This window comes from Centruroides vittatus, unplaced genomic scaffold (genome assembly GCF_030686945.1).
Source record: "Centruroides vittatus isolate TY-2023 unplaced genomic scaffold, ASM3068694v2 contig_3067, whole genome shotgun sequence".
Taxonomy (NCBI): domain Eukaryota; kingdom Metazoa; phylum Arthropoda; class Arachnida; order Scorpiones; family Buthidae; genus Centruroides; species Centruroides vittatus.
The window spans coordinates 129102-150645 of record NW_027121970.1 but is presented as its reverse complement, the minus strand read 5'-3'; the positions used below and the strand labels follow the sequence as shown (position 1 = coordinate 150645).

Here is a 21544-nt window from a genome sequence, read left to right as displayed (position 1 = left end):
TCTATATTTTTACTTATACTAAAGTCAAATTTAAAAATATGGCCACCCATTTCCATTGTTCTTCCTGCCGTGCGGACACTAACAAGTAAGAGGGACTTTTCTGCCAAATCGTGGGTTCGGGGTAAGCGGACGGATGCCAGTTAAACTCTACCCGAAGATTTCTGAATTAATAGGAAATCGAAACCCGAGCCTCCGAGTAGCGGGCCGGTGTCATTATCAGACTATTGCAATTTATTTAAAATTTATAGTTTTAGGCGGTTCTCTCGATTGCGGTATTATCGAAACGAAGTGGATCGTCGTTACTTCCAATAAATTATATTAGATAAATCGAATATGTTGTATTTATAAATATTTCTCGCGAGATTAACTAGATTACAATATTTTATCGAAGGCCGTTCTGATTATATTTTTATCACAGAATTAATGTCGTTTAACGAACGATACTCCAGAAATCGAAAAATATCCCGAGATTTTATGACATAATATTCGTTTGTTAATTTTAGAAATATATTAATTAATATTAATGATGTTTAGAAGCAATTCTCGTCGTAATTTATAAAATATTATTTAATCGATTTATAATTATACGTGTAATAAAATCTTTCGTAAAGTTAACTTGGTAATGGCAAATTTAAGCTATGACAATACGAGTTACTCGTATTGTCATAGCTTAAATTTGCCATTACCAAGTTGCCTATTGTGATAATGATGCCGTAGATGGGAAACCCGCGGACTTTTCTGGCTTTTAATGCGACAAATAAGATTTTGGGCACCCATTTTCCATAGTTTTTTAGACAAATTAACTAAAAACTAACTTACGTTAATATTTACGTAATATTTTTGATCGTTTTCCTCTATTATTTCTTGTTAGGCGTCCCGTAAAATTACGTATGCCGAATATGTACACTCGTACAACTTCCAAAATAGCACGTGGCCTTTCCGGATCCTTCTGAAATAGAATGAGACCATCCGATTAAAAAATCCGCCATTCCTTGTTCGTGCATTCGAAAATATATAACTGGATTAAAAATATAAGAAAATGATAATTTTATGTTACCAAAAAATGTTGTCGTAACAAAAAAATTGAAAATAAATTTGTTGTAATTTTTAATATCGGAAAATGACGCAATCGAATCGCAAATGTGAGATAATTTATCCATTTAATATTTTAAACTTTTATCAATAAACAAATAAAGCATTAACATCGTTTATCTGATAGGATGTAGCAAATTCTATTTTTAATTTATGGAGCAAACTTTTCAATAAATTTAATAATATAATATTTAGAAACTATTATACATATTATAAGAAAAGATATTCAAAAATTCACAATTACACGATTCGTACTTTTGGCAGAATTTAATCGATTCTTAGATTCGTAGAGATTATACTGAGAATTTATAATTTTAAATTTATTAAAGTTAATTACTTAGTTAATAAATTATCACGCAAGTTAATTTTCCGCTCATATTCGTTAATAGATTTATAATACTTTTTGAATGTTTTTAATTAATTAATCGTTAAACAAGTACGACGACAGCTTACATCTATTTTTAATATAAACAACTGATAGCAAATTTTTAAATTACATAACTGAAATATCTCAGTTAACTATAATCGATATAAATTAAATAGTAAAAAATTCCAGCAACGAGTTGCTTAACTTTTCCGGCAACGTTTAAAACTGCTGTGGCGCCGTCCGTAATGACATTTTATTAAAAATGCTTTTTATATTCTTAATTAGGCCTATTATAAAATGGCAAAAAGCTTCATTTTGAGGATAGGGACGGGTTTGGTAAAAAATTATAAATGCTAATAACCAGTAAAATCGTCATTAAGTCCCACCCTACTCGAGATACGACACACGACCTCCCTCCATCTCTCCACCCTGTCGACCTTTAATCACCAAAATTTAATAGAATCGATCCCCTAATACGCAAACATCCCTGCAAAATTTCAGAAATTTTTGACAAAAGGCACGGGAGTTATTAACCCTCAAAGAGGGTGAACAAAATCGTGCTCCCCACACACACTAACATCCACATATAAACAAGAAAAACCCGGATTTTTTGCATTTCTCGATGATTCGAGGTTCCCGAGTCCACAAATGTGAAATCTTGAGGGAGGGATCATTTTTTGACCCAACGCCATACTTTCCCTCTGTTATATAAAACAGCCGGGAAAGTAAAAATTAGTACCAAACTCACCTCTTTGGCATTTTTGGCGCTTTACATCTTAATCCTTAGGGTTTTTGGTGGCCGGACACTTGGGGCGTTGCAAATTCGACAGCATTAAACACAGTATAATTTCGGTGCGATATGGAAATTATCTTGCATGGTCGGTAACTTGCGAGTACTAGGCCACCCGACGGGTGGTGGTTAGAGTAGTACCTAACTGCAAATTTGATTATAATTTAGATATTTATTATTTATACACGTAAAATACAATGGCCGCGTGTCCGTTTTCTATACGCTTCTACATCCTTCCATCCGTACGCCTCCGTATTTTATCCCCTTTCCGAGGAAAAATAAGAATCGAACGTCTGTGGCATGGGAATAAAACAAAAGTTTTTAAAACACGTTAGAATAATATATTTCGAACGTCGATAACCGGACATTCCAAATTACGAATAAATGAAAATATAAAGACGCGCGTGTAAAAAATTACTGGTAATAAAGTAATAATAAAAATATAAGAACGAATAATACTGTAATAGCCGAGCACCGGAATTACGAGGCGTATATTTCCAAAAAAAAGCTCCCGTCTGGTCCAGGGGATCCGAGACCATCGGAGGTTTATTTGGATTAAAAAGCTAAAAAACGAGACGGGCGGAGGCGTTACGCCTATACTTACCTATTACAACGTCTCCTATTCTTTATAAATTTAAGTAATAAGTGACCCGAGGGGTAACGGGTAGCGTAGTCGTTTTAAAAACTTTATATAACACAATTAAGTATTAAAAATATATAAATATTAGCCAAATCCTACAAGTAACTTTACTCGGGAATAAATTTTATCTGTATCTAATAATGTAATACGATGGAAGAAGCGTAGTGTGTCCCGCGAGATTACGGACTCTTATAAATCGTCCTTATAAAAGCGCCCTCCCCCCGACACGGATTGTCGCTCGTGACTATCGCGATGTAATAAAATCTTTTTAAATACTGTACATATATATTTTCGTATTCTTTCCTATTTATTTAATGGAGAATATTCGCACCTTACAATGCAAGAGAATTAACGAAATTTTCGACGGAGAATTCGACGTCGATTCCCTCTCGATATGAACTTTAACTTCTTCCTCGCGATGATTTCTCTAAATAACTCCGCACGGGAAAACAAGAAAAAGAAGCGAATATTAATCTCCATCGGTCTGGTGTTATTTTAGTTTACGCGTTTACGAACTATCTTTTAAATATTTCGATAATCGATAAATTCATCAAAAATGATTGACGACTTTTTTTTTTTTTTTTTTTTTTTATAAAAAATAACGGCGAAATGTTTTCCGGAATCGTACGATGGTGTCTCCCCACGCGGGAATACGATAAACTATCGTCCGTGGCCACATGTCGACTTATCTGGTTTGTTTACATTATCGACCGATAATCGACCGTATCAATGAGTTTCGCTCGTAAATAAAACCTTTAAATTCTACGAAAGCTAATTATATAAATCTATTAATTTACATAATTACACTCGTATTTACGAATAACTACAGAAAACGATAAAAATCTAATCCCGTGAACTATTATAATTTCCAGAATATTCTATTTAAATAAGTTTATTAATAATACATTATTTGGAAGAAAAGTTATATTAATTTCCATTCTACCGTATAACGAAAACGTATGTAATTTACTGAAATTTTAAAGTTATTTAAGAGAGTTAACACGATTTTTTTTTTCAATTAGGTAGCTTTAATTTGGATTACTAAGTGGTCCATTTTGATCTAATTCTACAAATTAACTGCATCTACTCTCGGAAACTACCGATCTCTTGAATCCAACAGTACAAAATGCGAGGTTACGAAATTAACCCTTTCAATCAGTCTGGAAGTCGAGATAACAGGTAATTCCGATTTAAAAAAAAAGTTCTGTCCAACGGTTCCGGGCAATTTTCAGTATAATATTGTGTATTTTAGAGAGAATTACGGAATAAAAAAGTCCGACTACAAAAGTCGGGAGAGTAATTTTCAAGCAAAACACAAAGCAGCGGACGACAAGAAGCCAAATAATCCTTGGGGTCAATTCAAAAGCAAAGAGAAGTTCGTCGAAATGCACTGGAGTTAAAGCAATAAATGGCTATTCGCAAAACACTAGTTTTGTATGACGTTGCGGGAATTTACATATATTTCTAATATAAATATATTCTGAAAATTATGAATTTTAAGCAAATCTTTTCTTCTTAAAAAATGTAACCGTTTCTTAGAAATAAAATGTAAATTTGAAACAGACTGTGCATTATAAATAAATATTTTAATTCGACTACTAATAACAGAAAACCAAAAAATATCTTCCGTTAAATAAATGCCACGTACGATATGTTTTTGATTTTATTATAAAATATCAAAGAAATTTAATGACAATTTAATAAGTTAACAGCTTGGGTGTAAATTACATTAAATTAAAAATCAACACATTTATAGTAAATATTTTACACATTAATAATAATAATATATATATATATATATAATATACGTTTAAACTTAGTCGGGGTATTAACTGGCTTTTAATTCTACAAAAATTTCCAAAGTTTGGAAGAAAGTTTTAAAAATTAGTTTCTATTAAAAAATGAACATTATTAAGGTGATTTGATCACTGATTATCATAAAATATTGTCGGATGTCTTCCCAGGCACAATTTAACCTAGTTTATCATTACATGATACGCGATGTTTAAAAATCGGGCTAAATTTTTCTTAGCCTTAACAGCGTATAATAAAATACGACGTTTATTATAAAAAATTAAGGCCTCAAAAATATATATCGACAGTATCGAATATTTATACAGTAAATATAGATATAAATTTAGAGGCAGGCCTTTTCGGTATTATCGAAAACGCGTGCCGAGAGAATAAAATTTATTTGTACTCTGACCAAAAGTATTTTGTGTAGGAAAATACTTTCTCCGTTCGGATGGTTAATTTACGAAACAGTAAAAAAGTTTGCGTTATTAAAGACGATTTTTTAAAATTTCCTTGGAAGCTTTTTAGAATTTTGTATTGGCACTGAAATATTTCACCGAATTCCTGAACGACGTGTCGTTCTATTATGCTAATGCGTCGAATGATCCGTCACCGATAATAGGAACAGAATGCTTGCACGGTTACACGTATCGCCTAGCACCTACATTATATTACATGTGTTGAACGGGACGATGCCAACCGTTATCCGGTCTGATTTTATTTCTTTGAGCTCTGAAAGAAAAAAAAAATCAAAAAAAGTTAAATCTTAATTCAAAATAAACTTTTTCAAAAAATACAATGGTCTTGATAATCTAAACAAATTATTTTTCAAAATATTTAAAAATTACAACATACAAAAACATTGATATTACATGTATATGCTAAGCTTGATAATACAGGGTGGTTCGACTTCTGTCTGGAATTTCGGCAATGAGAACGTAACCCAACGTGTTACATGGTTCCAATCTGTTTCTTTCCGTGTGTGGTACCTCTCGCGTGCCGACACCTCCCGTTGCTTTGGCCACGACGGAAGACATGGCTGGTGTCCGAACCGCCGCGTGACGTATTCTCTGATTTGGCATTCTGGTGGGCGATGTTCCGGAATTGTCGTCACGAGTCGGATGTGGGGCCGAGCTCCGACGGCGGCCAAAAGACTTCTTTTCTGCAGGCACGGTGTCGTTGCCGAAATGATGGGAGAAGTGTCGGCACACGGCAGGGAAAGAAACAAAAATTGGGAGCACGTAACGCAGAGTTCCGTGGCTATCACTGAAACTTTGGATATAAGTTGAACCATCTTTGTACAATCAAATTGTCAATCTTAAATATTAATAGAAAATACCTATAACTCTAAATAGATCTTAATCGGAATTTCTAGATCTCGGTAGCAATAAGTTTTAAATCGATATATATATTAACCACTGCTGGTTAAAATTGAGTGATTTGGAAGTTTTAAATGTAATACCATCCGATGATTCACAATATAACAAAAATAGAAAAAATAATTTTGGTTTTAAAACAGTATTATGTGAAAACGCAAAAAATATCACATTTGTAAAAACAATGATAAAAACTACAGCATGCTGAAAAATGAAACCAGTCAAAATAACTATTTTGGTGGTTCTAGTGTTAATGAGTACTTGTCTTAAGCAGATAAATTCTTCAGTCTTGAGAATGTCTGTTAAATTCAGGTTCTGCTGTATATTATTTGTGCAGTTTAATTCTCAAAAAAACATTTAAAACTGTTAAACTATTCAACTTATTAAACTATTTATACTTTGTATAACAAACTATTAACTCTAGACTTATTATATTGAAGTTTTACTTAATATTAAAATAAACAGAACAAATCAAGGGAATGCAAGGTATATATTGATCAATATTAATAGAATAAATACCACTAATAATATGTTTTTCTTGATGTTAAGCTATTTCTTATAAATAAAAATATATAAATTTTTACATCTGATTGTGGAATATATTGGCACAGTTGTGTTGCAGGGTGTCTTTTATTTCAAAGGATAATCTTTTATTTTAGCTAAACTATCCTTGTCCTTTATATTCATTTTTAATGCCTTTGTTTCATCATGGCAGTGGCAGTTGGTCTTTTTATATTTATCTGTATCCTTCCCCTAGAGAAAGCTATAGTTAACCATTAAATTCTAAGTTAAACTAAAATTTGCAAATATTTGTAGTAACATAAAAACTATAATTTTCCCATCAAGATCTAAAGAAAGTAAACAAAATGTTTTATCATCAATGGAAAAAAATCATTCAATTTTATTTTTGGGGGGTGGGACAGAATGGAGTGAAAAAGATCATTAATTATTTTTAAGTGTCTTTTAAATCCAGTCATAGAAATCTGGCAACCCTATTGTAACCCATATGGGAGGAAGTTTCGGGAGACTTGCTTATCAACAGAACATTATAAGAACACTAAAATACAAATTCAATTTAAAGAAGAGAGCAGAATAATTTATTTTTAAAAAAAGACAGTTTACCTAGATATAGAATGACAGATTGTTTTAAAAATTTTTAGTTTGCAGGGGTTGTGACAATGTAATGAATTGTTAGCTGAAAATGGATTATGAAATACTGGCGCACATAAAATTAAAATCTCACATTTTTCTCAATCAACTGCTTGTTTTGACAATTTACTTTTCCGAATGCCTTTGCTTTTATTAGTTGGTCATCAATTAGATTTTTATTTGGATATACAGAATAAATACTATTGCATGATGAAGTTAAATAAAAATATTTTTATCTATCTTTGTAAATTAGTAATTTAGATAAAGACAGACAAACTGCAGCAAAAATACATAAAATAATTGATAATTTTTAATAGGTAACAAAATTAACAATTACAATTACTCTCTCTATCAAAAAACAGATTATTTGGAAATTTTATATTTTTTAATTTTTTTTTCTTTTTGCAAAACATTTCTAACATTATTGATTTCATTTCAATTTTGCAATTTTATTCAAAAATAATTACACAATATAATAGATTATTTTTGAGTAAAAGTTTATAAAATGAAAATATAATACTTTAAACAAAATATTATTTTCTGGCAGAGAATAATTAGAGTAAATGGAATTTGATAAATTAATATTAAGGATTATTAAGAGCACGAAATATATTGTATATTGCATTTATAAGATAAAAACAAAAGTTCTTTTTGAAAAATTCATTTGAATAACATTATCAAGACTGTCTAACTAAACATTAAATGTCAAAAACACATCCATACTAAACATTAATCATCACACATCAAGCAACATCAACACTAGTATACTTACACCCAACTTCTTGAACTTGAATCTTCATCAATGCTATAAGAAAAATTACAAATGCAAACATATATCACAAACAATAAGCATAACAGACACATTGATAAAAAAATTTATAATAATTAAAAACAAAAAATTCAAGATAAAACTAGACAGCACAAAAGAAAAGCCATTAAAAATAGATTCGACTAAATTACTACATTAATTTATATTAGAATGAATGAAAATAGTAGTTATGGCTATAATAAATATTTTGAAAAACTTCTTGTTAAAATTTGCCACTAATAATAATCATTTTCATATAAATATTTATAACAAACAAACTTTAAAATATATTTATCTCTGATTCACAACATTGTTTTGCATACCTGTTCATTGATTTGTAATGATTTTTACTCTAATAGTTTAACATTGTATTAATTTTTTTGTTTTGTTTAAAACAATAATCTAAATGTTTTACTATATATATTTTTACTATAACATAATATATTTATTATTATTATACTAATAACGTACAGATATATTATAATATTTTATAGTGTACCACATAGTATATTACATTAAAATATAATCAAAGTTGAGAATATTTTCTTCTTTTTTGTTTTTTAAAATTATGTCAAAATTATAAACTGTAAATATATTTATTTTAAATCATTTTTCTACTTTTTCTATTTTATTTTCCTTCTAAAGTTATCAAAAGCATTTTGCTATGGATTAAGTATTTTGTTAGAACAGTAGATACCTGGATTACTATTGTAATCTCTAAAATCTATAACAAAATTCTTGATAATTTAGGAAATAAAATAAGAAGGAAATTTATTCATGTATTTGCACGTGTTCTGTAATTGAAAAAGAAATACTTTTGTATTTTTTGAATATTAAAGAGAATTAAGATATAACAGAAGATAGCTTGCAATGACTCATTAAGCAATGAACTTAGCTTAATTAATTTTTATTGCTGACTTTGTTTCCTTAAAATACTTCACCAAATGTGGAAATATTTTTTCTGCATTATGGCTGCTGGCCTATGTGACAATACCATAAAACTATTTCTTTCAGCTCTGCAATACACAGTCTAATGAGAAGAGTGCAAGAATGTTTTTTACAATCTTGCACCCTTCTCATTAGTTCTTGCCGTATAGATTGATTATTAGCTACTTTTGAATCTGAATATATAACAGCATTCAATTTTGTAGTACAATCTGAAGAAACAAATAACTAGTGGTAATTTATGATCTTGCCTGCTACAGTCAATTCATCAGCAGCAATCAAGAGGTCTTCTTCAGAGTTTCTTTTGATCATGAAAGATGAAATCTCTCTTGAAATCAAAGCCAATTTGATGTTTCAATTACAAATCCTTCTTGATAAATGTTACTATATATCAGATTTGTTGTCGGCAAATATTGAAATATAGGTACTATAAGTATAACTATATGCTTCCTCATTTGATTGTCCTGTCTTTATGAACAAACATTTTTTCGAATATTCTTCAGAAAAATGGCACCTTCTTTTTGGCATTTCTCATTAGACTGCGTACACAAACATAAAGATAAATAGACAGTACATATCCTTATGGTTGTGTCAAATAAAACTATCAAAAATACCACACTGAAGTGTTGCCAGGTTAGACTATTGAACTTAGCACAAATTCTTTTATTAAGTCTCATTTGTATGACTTTTGTCACATGAATAAGTGTTCACATATTTGATTACTTTCATGCTTATTATCTTACATTTGATTGGCTTTTTAATAAGTATGGGATAATTTGCATGGCATATGGGACTATTAAGATGCCTCTGAGACAGCATTGTAATACAGCATTTAAATGAATAGTTATTGTATATGCAGATCATGGAGACAGAGCTGTTAAATATCTATTTCATGGCACTTGTATTGTTTTTCTGTAACATTTTACTATTTAACAGAATAATAAAATTGATTAATTATAAATGCCTTACCATCCTTCTAATTTATTTTTAATTGTCTATTCGGACATTACTATCAGTAGGACTTTATACTGGTGTTTAAAATTTGACACAATAATGAGAGTTAGTTCAGAAAAAAACAAATTTTCTTTATTATATCACCTTTAGTATTAACTTTTTCTGTACACTTATACGTGTTTCAGGCTAACATGCCCTCATCAGTAGTATTACTCCAAAATACAATAAATTAATGACTTTTTAAAAAATTACAATATCAACCAATAATTTTTAATTTCCATCGAGATTCCATTCACCATTATCTTACAGCTTTCTTTCTTTCTTTCTTTCTTTTTTTTTTTTGTTAATATGGAGACTCTAGCCTGTTGGCTTACAACATCAAAGTCAATGTGACTCTATCAAACATTTATACTGTTTGCTTTTTGTAAACGTCATCCAGTTTTTGTAAACGTTTTATTTATTTAATTATTTTTAGCAGTTTGTAGTAATACTGCTGATGAGGGGCATGTTAGCCCGAAAGATGTATAAGTGTACAGAAAAAATTACTACTACAGGTGATATAATAAAGAAAATTTGTTTTTTCTGAACTAACTCTCATTATTGTGTCAAATTTTAAACACCAGTATAAAGTCCTACTAATGAGTAATGTCCAAGTAGATAATTAAAAATAAAAATAATAAAATTGATTATTTGAAAATTTTCCTCTATAAAAAAAATCTGAAACTCAATTTCAAACTCATGGTGCATCATAAAATTGAAGGTATCAAATTAGAATCAAGGAAATATGGTATTATAGTGCAGTTCTGAAGAGCTTACTGAGAAAGCAAAAGTAACAAACTAAACAAATCATGCAACTAATATTAATTTTTCTTTGCATTTTAGTAGATCACAATCTAAATTATACACTTCAATAATGAAGGCACGGTTCATCTATTAAATGTAATTCGAAAGTGTGAAGAACATTATATATAACTAAACTCTATAATAGGAGAAAAACAGCAAAAGTATTTTTTGGTTTTACTTTTTATGTAATATTTTTGGTCCATACTTGAAAATTAAGGTTTTTAATCATCATGAATAAAATATTTGTAATAAAATATTCTCTAATAGTTGTTATTGCATCTTGTTTGATATGGACAGAATCCTATTTTTCTAAAATAGTTTCAGAGCAAATAAAAACATTGGAAATTTCTTCTTATTAAGGTGATTTTAATTAGAGTTTATTTTAAAATGATGATAAATTTTGACAAAGCTGTGAGCCTTTGCCAAAAGTTATTAAGAGCATTGACCATACTTAAGTTCAAAACAAGCTAAGCTGAAAAATGAAGTTTCAAACCTGAAATAAAATATGAGCTTGTGCAAAGATCACTAGAAAACATTGTAAAAACAATTTAAAACTATAAACTATTGTATTACTTTTAAAGAAAACACCAATTTTTCATACATTACATTTTAAAAAAATGCGTGATGATACACTCTACAATTTAAACTGACTTATAAGATTCTTTTATTGTTTTGTTTTTTTTTCTTTACAGATTTTTTAGATTCCTATTTACAAAACAATATTATAAGATTATAAATCAACAATCAAGAGCAAAATATTTGATATAATTATACTAATGTATTATAAAATATCTTTATTAGTATATTAAATACTCCATTCTTCATAATTTGTAACTTTATATATTATCATTCTGTTGTAAATAGAATATCACAAATATAAGTAGAAAAATATTTGTTTGAAATTATAACACTTTCTTATCTATTTCTTTTTGCATGAAAAATAGATATTTTCTCTAATCATGACATGAAACCAGTGCTTGTCTCAATAAATTTAATATAAAAATTAATATACTCACAGTTCTAATTCATATTCTGGTTTTTCTTTTTTATATCTAAGAACGAAAAAAATTAAATTATAATTTAAAATTGGTTCAAATTTTAACATTTTATTAATTTTATATAATTAAAAATATACAAATATAATTTAATATATGATTATCTTTTAATAGTGACAAAAATTATATTTTATAGAAAAATTTATCTTTCATGTAACAAAATAGTGCCGCAAAAATAAAATTTAACACAAATAATCAGCTTTACAAACAAATAAAATTTTATATAAATTTTAAGTGAATTTGCATTTCAAGCATAATGACTAAATATTGAAATATATATTGGCAATATAAATTTTAGATTAATATATGTTACTTAAGTGATGAAAGTTTTGAGACTATCCAAGTGCCGAGTTTTAAATTTATATTAAAGCTAAGTCAATGTGATTTTAATAGAGTAAATCAATATAGTTTTCAATTTTATTAGAAATGAGATACAAAAATACACTTTATTGACTTCCACCGGTGAAGTTAATATATTAACTTCAATATATTACGTTTTGACCACTTAAATGTTGGTAATCAAATGTATATTATAATCATTTAAATTTACAACATTCAAATAGGTAACTTGTATGTCGTTCTCTTTTAATTTTAGAATGTTAGTTTTGGATTTGATTTGTTAATTTGTTCCATTTCTGTAGGTACTAACTGAAAAATACAGTCAAACCTGTTTTTATGCGGGGGATAGGGACCGCATTAAAAAAAATCTCACGAAACTTCACGAATGGCTGTAAATAATAGTTTTCGCAACACAATTAAAAAAATAATTTTTTTATGCGGTCAACAGGGACCGCATAAAAAAAGTCTCACATAGAAAATAACTCAAAACTGTACGAAATAGAATTTATTGACAACAGATGTCAGCACTTGACTGCATTGTCTGGTCTATCGTCTGTTTTACATATTTTTGTCCAGGTGGTGTTTTGTTGACTTAAAAAGTAAATTATTTCATTTTTCGCATATTCATGCAATAATATTACTATAATAAGTGCATTTATGCTATAATAAGTTTATTTAGCTATAATAAGTCAACGTGAGACATGACGAATCGCACGAGACTAGTCGCCAACTATACCGCACAAATTAAAAATTCGCATTAAAAAAATCGCACAAATAAAAATCGCACATAAAAAGAGCGCATAAAAACAGGTTTGACTGTACCTATGAATAAGTCAAAAATGTTTTTAATGTATTAAACTCACTGCTGGAAGTCAATAAAGTGTGTTTTTTTTAATATCATTTATTAAAAATAGTCATTGGTACTTGTATACCCGATAATCATAATTAAAATATCCCTAATCAATGCTGTTTAGAGCTATTTAGCAGTCCAAATGTAAGCAAATTTGGTATTGTGACATTTCCGTAAAAAAAATTCCATGGCTCTTTTAACACTGTAAGCAATGAAAAAGATGATGTCCTTTGCATAAGCATAGATGTTGTAGTCCACAAATGTTGAATGTCATTCTTATAAGTTACGATGACCATCACTTTACCAGAATGATTATTTCTTGTGTTGCTGTATGCCATATTGTCTGTTTTGTTTTTTGTTTCTCTTGCATTTTTCCCTTTGTTGAAGAATTAAGGAGATTAGAAAGTTCTCAAAGATGTATCCATCAATCTTCAAGAACTTTCTAATCTCCTTAATTCTTCCTTCTTAGAAGTGAGGGTCACTTCTTGGAATCACCAGCATAATAAATACAAGGTTACCTGAGCACATATGAAGCAAAGGAAGGTCACTTTTTGAGCTGCTGCTCAAAGAGGGGGGATGACAAAAGAAAAGAGACATTACAGTATCTGGTGCCCAAGTAGATGGGTGAATGACTTCAAGCAGAAACTTCGAAATTTCCAGGCCAAAGTTAGTGTGTTAGAGTTGGCATACAACTTGACCAATTGCAAGTTTTGAACAAGCGACCAAAAATTTGGATACAAGTAAAAACCTTGGGACCCGAAAAAAGACAGACAGAAGCATATATTGTATGTAAGAAGTTTCCATGTGGCCCCTCACAACAACAGAAAGACATTTGTATGATCCGGGTATTTTTGTTCTGTCCTATCTGCCATCTTTATTACTTCTCACCCCTATCTTCATCTTTCCATATCAGCATACGTGGGTTGTTCAAAAAGTTCCCAAACTTTTTGAATAGTGTGCCTTCAGTTGGTTATTTTTTAATCTGCTTGGAGGTGTTGTGTCCACGGAAACCTTCCGAGTAACATGTTTGAACCCGTTTGTTGATATCTTGTTTTGGTGATTAGTTACAGCTGTTTATATGAAGTGGTGTTTGTGGGGTTCAGTGACAAATCGGATCTGCTGAAATCAGCTCTTTGAAGGAGCAGTGTTGTTCTGTGAAATTCTGTGTGAAACTCGGGAAATCCTTCATGGAAACTTTGAGTTGATTACCAAGGCTTATGGTGAGGATGCTATAAAACATACTGCATGTTATGAGTGGTTTATCTGGTTCAAAAAGGGACAGCAATCAGTGGAAGATGACGAGCATCCTGGACATCAATCAACATCAACTGATGACCCGCACATCGAGAAAGTGAATGATCTTGTTCGTGCAAATTAATGTTTGACTGTCATGGAACTTGCAGAAGAGTGTGGCATCTCAATTGGTTCATGCTATGAAATCCTGCATGAAAAATTGAGGATGCATTGAGTTGCTGCCAAATTCACGCATTGCCTGATGACAGCAGACCAGAAACAACATCGAGTTCAAGTCTGTCAGGAACTGTTTGATCGAGCTGAAGAGGATGAAACCTTCTTGTCCAGGATCATAACAGGTGATGAGTCATAAGTTTATGGATATGACATTGAAACAAAAGTGCAATCTTCACAATGGGTGGGTGAAACATCTCCCTGCCCCAAAAAAGCTCAACAAGTTAGCTCAAATATTAAGATGATGTTGACTGTTTTTTTCAATACTGAGGTGGTGCATTACTACGAATACTTACCTATAGGCCAGACAGTCAACATGGAGTACTACCTGGGGGTTATGAAATGCTAAGAAACAGAATCAGCAAAAACGGCCTGAACTTTGGAGGAGTGGCAAGTGGTTTTTTTCACCATGACAACATGTCAGCTCATTCGTCTCTCAGAACTCGTGAGTTTTTGGCAAAAAACAAGACTGCTGTATTTCCCCACCCACCCTATTCACCTGACCTGGCCCCATGCCACTTTTTCCTGTTCCCCAAACTAAAAAACTCTCTCAAATTAAAAAGATTTGCCATCATTCCAGAGATAGAGAAAATATGATGAAAGAGCTTATGAGCATTCTGGAAAAAGCATTCCAGGACTGTTTCAAAAAGTGGAAACACTGTTGGGATAAGTGTATACGTTGGGAGGAGACTACTTTGAAAGGGACCCTGACAACAAATAAATTGTAGTGAAGTATTTCTTTTGTAATAAATAAAGTTCAGGAACTTTTTGAATAACCCTCGTAAGTTTAGTAAAATTATTCTTGTTTATTGTATCTGATTAGTGTTATGCAATTCAGTGCATCGCTGTTATATTTTTGTAATTGTCCCACCAACAATCAGGTTTGGTGACTGCTGGATAAACCGTCCTAGAGTGGCATCCATTGTCTGAATTTGTACATAAGTATATTATGTGAAAATAAATTAAATTTTCTAACTTATACTGAGCATGTTTCTTTTTGTTGCGTGTTTGCCTTAGTCAGTTAATGGAAACATTTTCGTGAATATCATACTTGTAAAGCTTGTTTTATGAAAATAATACTGTAGTTGCACTGTTTGAAATGTGGAAAATTTTGCTGTTGTAAGAACTTTTGCCAAAGGCAATTAACTCCACAAGATCTCAGGAAAATGACCTCTCAATTCAAGGTTAACATCTAGTTCAACTCAACTCAGAACACAAACCTATCACTTCAGAAATCATTGAAGATGTTACTATAGTAGTCGTTGAACAGTTAATGAATAATGCTGCAGATTTCAGCAGTACATATGTAATGTCATGGCAGTTGGGCCTATCCTACAGTACAATATGGAATGTACTGAAAAAGTTGGTGGATTGTTATCTGTATAATATCAAACATAACCACAGTTGCTTGCTGCCAACAGGGAAACTCAACTGACATTTCTTGTCAGAATGAAAATGGATATGTCATGGCCATGGAAAATCCTAAAGCAATAAGGCATATTTTCATCTCAATGGAACAGTGAACATTTAGGCCTTGGAAAACCTTCGTTCTCCAGTAGATTCTGCTACACGTACTTAAAGTTACAGCTAGATGTGGACTCACAGCTATATTTATTTTTGGAAACAATTTTCTTTGATGAAGCTAGACCTATAGAACTGACTTGATCTCTGGTGGCCCAGAAATACAGCAGTTTCTTAAAAGCAATAACAAACAAATTGATTAGTTGTGCATTTCCTACTACCTGGTCACCTCATTCTCTAGATCTTAATCTGTTTCTTTTTGTTGCAAGGACCCTTAAAATATACGGTTTATCAAGGACATGTGGCAAATTTGACATCTTTGAAAGATAATATTACACTATATGTAAGAAGCATCATAGAGAATCAGTTGTGTGTTGGCCACTGAACACACTGTTATTGCTGTCAGGTTTTACTTTCAGAATGGGGATAATATTAAGTATCTTCTGCATTGCTAAGATCTCTGTATAGCATGAGTGTCTTGTCCAAATAAAATGTTGTTGCTTGCAGTAGCAAAAGTGCTATAGTAATAAGTTTTGGTACTAGTTTTTTAAGGAAATATCTTCCACATTTCCTTAAATGTCATCATACCAAATTTGGATGCCAAATACTTCTCTAGACCAGTCATTCTTAAACTTTTTTGAGCTGTGGTCCCACAGCTCAAAAACCTTACAACTCCTGTTCCACTGAGTAAAGTTGTTTAATTTTTCTCTGCATACTATTTTTTATTTCCACTGAATAATCATTTTTTATTTTCAATTTTTTTCATATCATATAATAATAATACCACATTACACCCAAAGCAATTTTATTTAATGAAAATGTTTTGAATTCCCCTTTTGTTTCTGATCTCCCCTGCAACTTCCCACGAGCCATGCTCTGTTAAAAAAAGCTCTGTTCTGGACAGCATTGAATAGAAGTACTTTAATTAGGATCACTCAGTATAAAAAATTTATTCATGTATTAAATTAGAAACACTCATTTATAAATTACTTCATAATAATAGTTTGTAAATAATTTGTAAAAAATTATGTTATAAAATATCAAATTCAAAATCTGAAAGTTTATCTGAAGGTATGTTAAGTTTATTTAAATAAACAAAATAGATAAGAATTCTAAGTGTTTCATTTAATTTAATGAGATATTACAAAATAAAGATTTATCACAAAATATTGGATTTTGATCTGTTAGAATAATTTGAAGAATTATTAACTTTTTTTGATATTATATTCAAAAATCTTAACATTTTTTCTCAGCTATTTTCAATCCTACATGAATAATTTTTTTTTTAAGTTAATTTCACAAGTATTTCATTTTTATTCCATAATCTTTAATTTTATTTATCTTTAAATAAATATATATTACTTGTGACAAGTGTATTATGATAAAACATTAAACTGAATGAGGTTTGAGTCTAACCAAACTATTTGAAAGTTTTAATTGACATAATTAAACCAAAATGCTTATTTAGAATATTAATTGGAACAAATATTGCGAGTTTTAATAGTTTTGTGTACATAGTTTTTTCCATGTTGCAGTGATGACAACATATTGCTGGACCACCACTCAACCCTAGTGATGTCAGACCCAGCTACTTTCATTTTCTCTTGTCGAAGTGCCTATGCTTGGCAGTGTCTACACCTTGTGTCATGGACATTGTTTCCTTGTCAGGATATCATTGTTAATTTGTTGTACATAGAAACACAAATAATAAACACCTGGGAACTGCCCAGATAATGTATCGTACCATTTGATTCTGTTTATTTATCATGACAACATTATATGTGAATGAGATCAGATCACCTGATGCGCACAACTGATCTCGAAAAGAGGAATGCCGAAGTAAGTGCCTCAATGCTGTAGAGAAATTACTAAAAACGGGCTTGTTAGTTCTGAAAGCCATGAAAGACAATTTTTAATTATTATTCTATTGATAATAAAGCATTCTCTAAAATCTAATAAAATTTTTCTAAAATTAGAGTATAAAAATATTAAGAAAAGTCTGTGTGTCTGCAGCTAGTAAGAAAACAATTTCATATTAAGTTTTAATCTCATTAATTTGGCAGTCCTATGTGACTATAATATTCACATCATCAACAATAAACTTTAATTTTAATTAAAATTTCCGAATATAAAGTTGAAAAGAAATTACTTACTCATCTGGTTTCCCTAATTCTGTCATTCTTAGAAAATGTTTTGTTAATTTAAATGCCACAATAATTGTAGGAATAAAACAGAACAAACACCAGCCCAATGCAAACCAAAATCCATTCTGAAAATATTAAAATTTTATCTGTTTATTTAATATATTAAACAGTGAGGAAATCAAAATATTTGATAAAGATCTCTGAAAAGATTTAAAATAAAAATAAAACTAGAATTAAAATCATTGATTTTTCTTCAAGAAAATGCAAAATATTTGAGAGTCACATTGCTTTACATTAATTAAATAAAATTTAACTTTTAGTTTTAAAAATAATTTATATGTTAACCACTCAACAGTGAGGGACGTATATATACGTCGAGGGCGATCATGTGGCAATGGTGAGGAACGTATATATACGTTAAATTCTTTTGGGGGTATCACCAAAATCTAGCCAAAAACTACCGCAAAAAAAAATTCACATAAAAAATGAATTATGTAACAATAAAAAAAGACTTTTCTTTACTAGACATAACTGTTTACAAATACTTTTTCTAAAACGGAAATGAGAAAAATTGCGTGAAAAAATACTTTAAAAATTTTTCGGGTATATTCTCCACTACTAAGGGATAGAACCATACCTGACTCTCCCACTGCTGAAAGGTTAATTAATTATGTTTCAATTATTTTGCTTAGTTTTGCACTAATTTAAATTATTTACCAGTTACTGCATAAATAAAAATATTAAGTAATATAGAACAAAGTATTACCATAATTTTTGTGGATAAGCCACAGTGGCATATACTCTACAAAAAACGCCAGAACAAAATTAAAACACTTGCATATAACACCCTACTGTGTATCCCACATCTCTGAAACAGCTATTGCAAGCACAACACTTACTGATGTGCAGTTTAGAAAGTATTATCTCAAATATTCTATTATACTTCATTGTAGATGTATGCAAGGCTATTTTTCAGTCATAATGCACTATCTGTCAGTATGATGTATACTATATTGGCAAATAGTATAGAAAGTATTGATAGTCTGTATATAGTACCTGCAGTCACTCAGTAAGAAAACTTTAATATATTCAAGTGAGAAGTATGATGAATGGCAAATAAAAACAAATGAAATGAACTGGGCCGCTCTATTGTCCATAGTGAATGCTATGAGCCGATTGGAGCCGATGTAAAAAGCAAATGGAGCAGGGGATTCCCTTTCATTGGAGGCTATCTTTTGATGAATGGACAGTATTGACTGGTAATTACCAGTCAGTATTGTTCATCGTCAATTGTCTATGTCCACTATATTCTTGTCAAGAAATGTGGTATGGAGAAGTGCTAATAACAATATTTTGAAAGGAAAAGGTAAAAATATGGTTGAGAATACTTCCAGGATAGAACTGGATAGAACCAATCAAAAACCATTTACAAACTGTAGTGTTAATCCAATAGAAAAGGTACAGTATATTTCCAATTTATTTTTTGGTCAACGCTGTGGACCTTCATTAGGAAATAGCCATTTCCAATGTAAACTCTCTCTCATAGAAAAGCATTAGGAAATAGATTGTTATCATCTTATCTCTTTTGGAATTATTTATATTTTTGATGTTTGCTTTGTTTTATGATATTTTTATATAATTAATATTTAATATTATTTGTATCAGTTTTGTTCATCCTTTATAAATAAATTTATTTTTTAATCATCATACTTTGATTTGATTAATGCCTAACTCCATATCTCATAAATACCTCATATTATTAGCAATTCAACTAAAACCCTCCTAAAATTCTGGCTAATTTTAATATACTTTTTCCACTGGAAAGAAACTAAATTGCAACTTAGGACATGATTAAATTTATCCTAACTGGTGTCAGGACTTATGAGAAAGATTTCTCTGATCTTTCTTTTATTTTACATTTTCCATCCTGAATGTGGAATGGGGTTATCCTGAAGTCCCTGGTTCTCACACTATCAAAAAATTATTGCAACTTTTGGCAGCATTTGTGAGCTAGCACACTGTCTCTTATATCAAAACTGATTGGATATAATCACATCAACAATCAACTGCAGAGTAGCGTCATCCACATTAAGATAATAAAATCATTCACTTGATCATTACTATTCAAATCATCATAAAATCCAGCTACAATTAAATAAGAAAGCAGTTGAAGACAAAGACAAGCAAACTAAAATATTCCAATGGCATCCTGTTTAACAAAAATTATGCTAGAATATAAAAACAATATTGAAATGAAAATGATGGATGATGCAGAAATAATGAAATGAGATAGAAATTATTTTTTGTATTATTAAAATATAAAAAGAATTATTTTATGTATTAATATATCTATGATAAAATAAAGAATGATGAATAGTGAAATGTTTTTTTTTTTCTGAATAATAATAAGCAGAATGAACCTATCATCATCTTTCTTTTAATCCAGCAATAACATCATTAATATTAAAAATATTAGCATTAACAATTCACAATTTAAAACAGTTCTTTGAGAGATTTTATGCCAATTACCACTTTGTCATTATATTGTTTTGCAGCTACTGCCAAACATTATCTGTTTCATGGCATTTGTATAGTTTTTCTAACCTGTTGTTATTTAACAATACTTAATAAAATTAATCATTTAAAAATTTTTCCTTCCATAAAAGAATTCATAAAATTTTATTTCAAATTCATAGTGCAGTTTCTAAGAAATACAGTATATAAAATTTTAGAAATTAAATTTATGTTCTATATTTGACATTTTTAATAGTAAATATTTAATTGTTATTGTTATGTGAATATATTATATAAAAAAAATTCTTACCAAAACTTGAATGTAATATTCACATAGTAAAATTCGTACAGTTGCAAAAATGTTCCAAAATGGTTTACATGGGACAATACTTTCTGTAAACTAAAATTCAATATACATTAATGAAAAATAACACATTTTAATAACTCAATAGTAAGTAATAAAATCCTGATATACTTTATATATAAATATACAATAACATTTATTTTATAAATTTTAGTTACAATATTAATGACTTACTGATTTTCTGAAAAACTTTACCAGTTTATCACCATGAACTTTTAGTAACAAAACAAACTTATTAGCAATCTAAATAAATAAAAATATTTTATTTATATTTATTAACAACTCTTATTAAAAATTAGCCATTTTTAGTAAGAGTTCTTACTGCATAACATACCTCTAGAGTATTTTTTGTTAAATTTTCTTTCAGATGCTGATCTTCAAATTTCATTGTTTTATAAAGACTCTTAATTCTTTCCTTTAAAATAAAAACAATTATTAAGTAAAATATAATATTTCAATTAATATCAATTTTAAAACATTTTGATCAAAAGTTATACCAAATGTTCTGCTCCACCACGAACTATCATCATCA

At 29.7% G+C, this 21544-nt stretch overlaps 1 protein-coding gene and 1 long non-coding RNA gene across 2 annotated transcripts; one reads left to right on the top strand and one right to left on the bottom strand.

The window, feature by feature from the left end:
• The first annotated feature begins 3535 nt into the window (after positions 1-3535).
• On the top strand, positions 3536-4453 carry LOC136972939 (uncharacterized). Its single transcript, XR_010880419.1, has 3 exons — positions 3536-3631; positions 3912-4068; positions 4142-4453. It is a non-coding gene; the product is annotated as an uncharacterized lncRNA (long non-coding RNA).
• A 256-nt stretch (positions 4454-4709) lies between these two features.
• LOC136972938 (prominin-1-like) lies at positions 4710-21539 on the bottom strand. Its single transcript, XM_067267597.1, has 8 exons — positions 21510-21539; positions 21347-21427; positions 21187-21255; positions 20959-21048; positions 18144-18259; positions 11775-11810; positions 7981-8013; positions 4710-5415 (listed from the first exon to the last, which is right to left on the bottom strand). The coding sequence occupies exons 1-8, from the start codon at positions 21537-21539 to the stop codon at positions 5355-5357; spliced, it is 516 nt and encodes a 171-aa protein (XP_067123698.1). The 3' UTR covers positions 4710-5354.
• Positions 21540-21544: the final 5 nt, after the last annotated feature.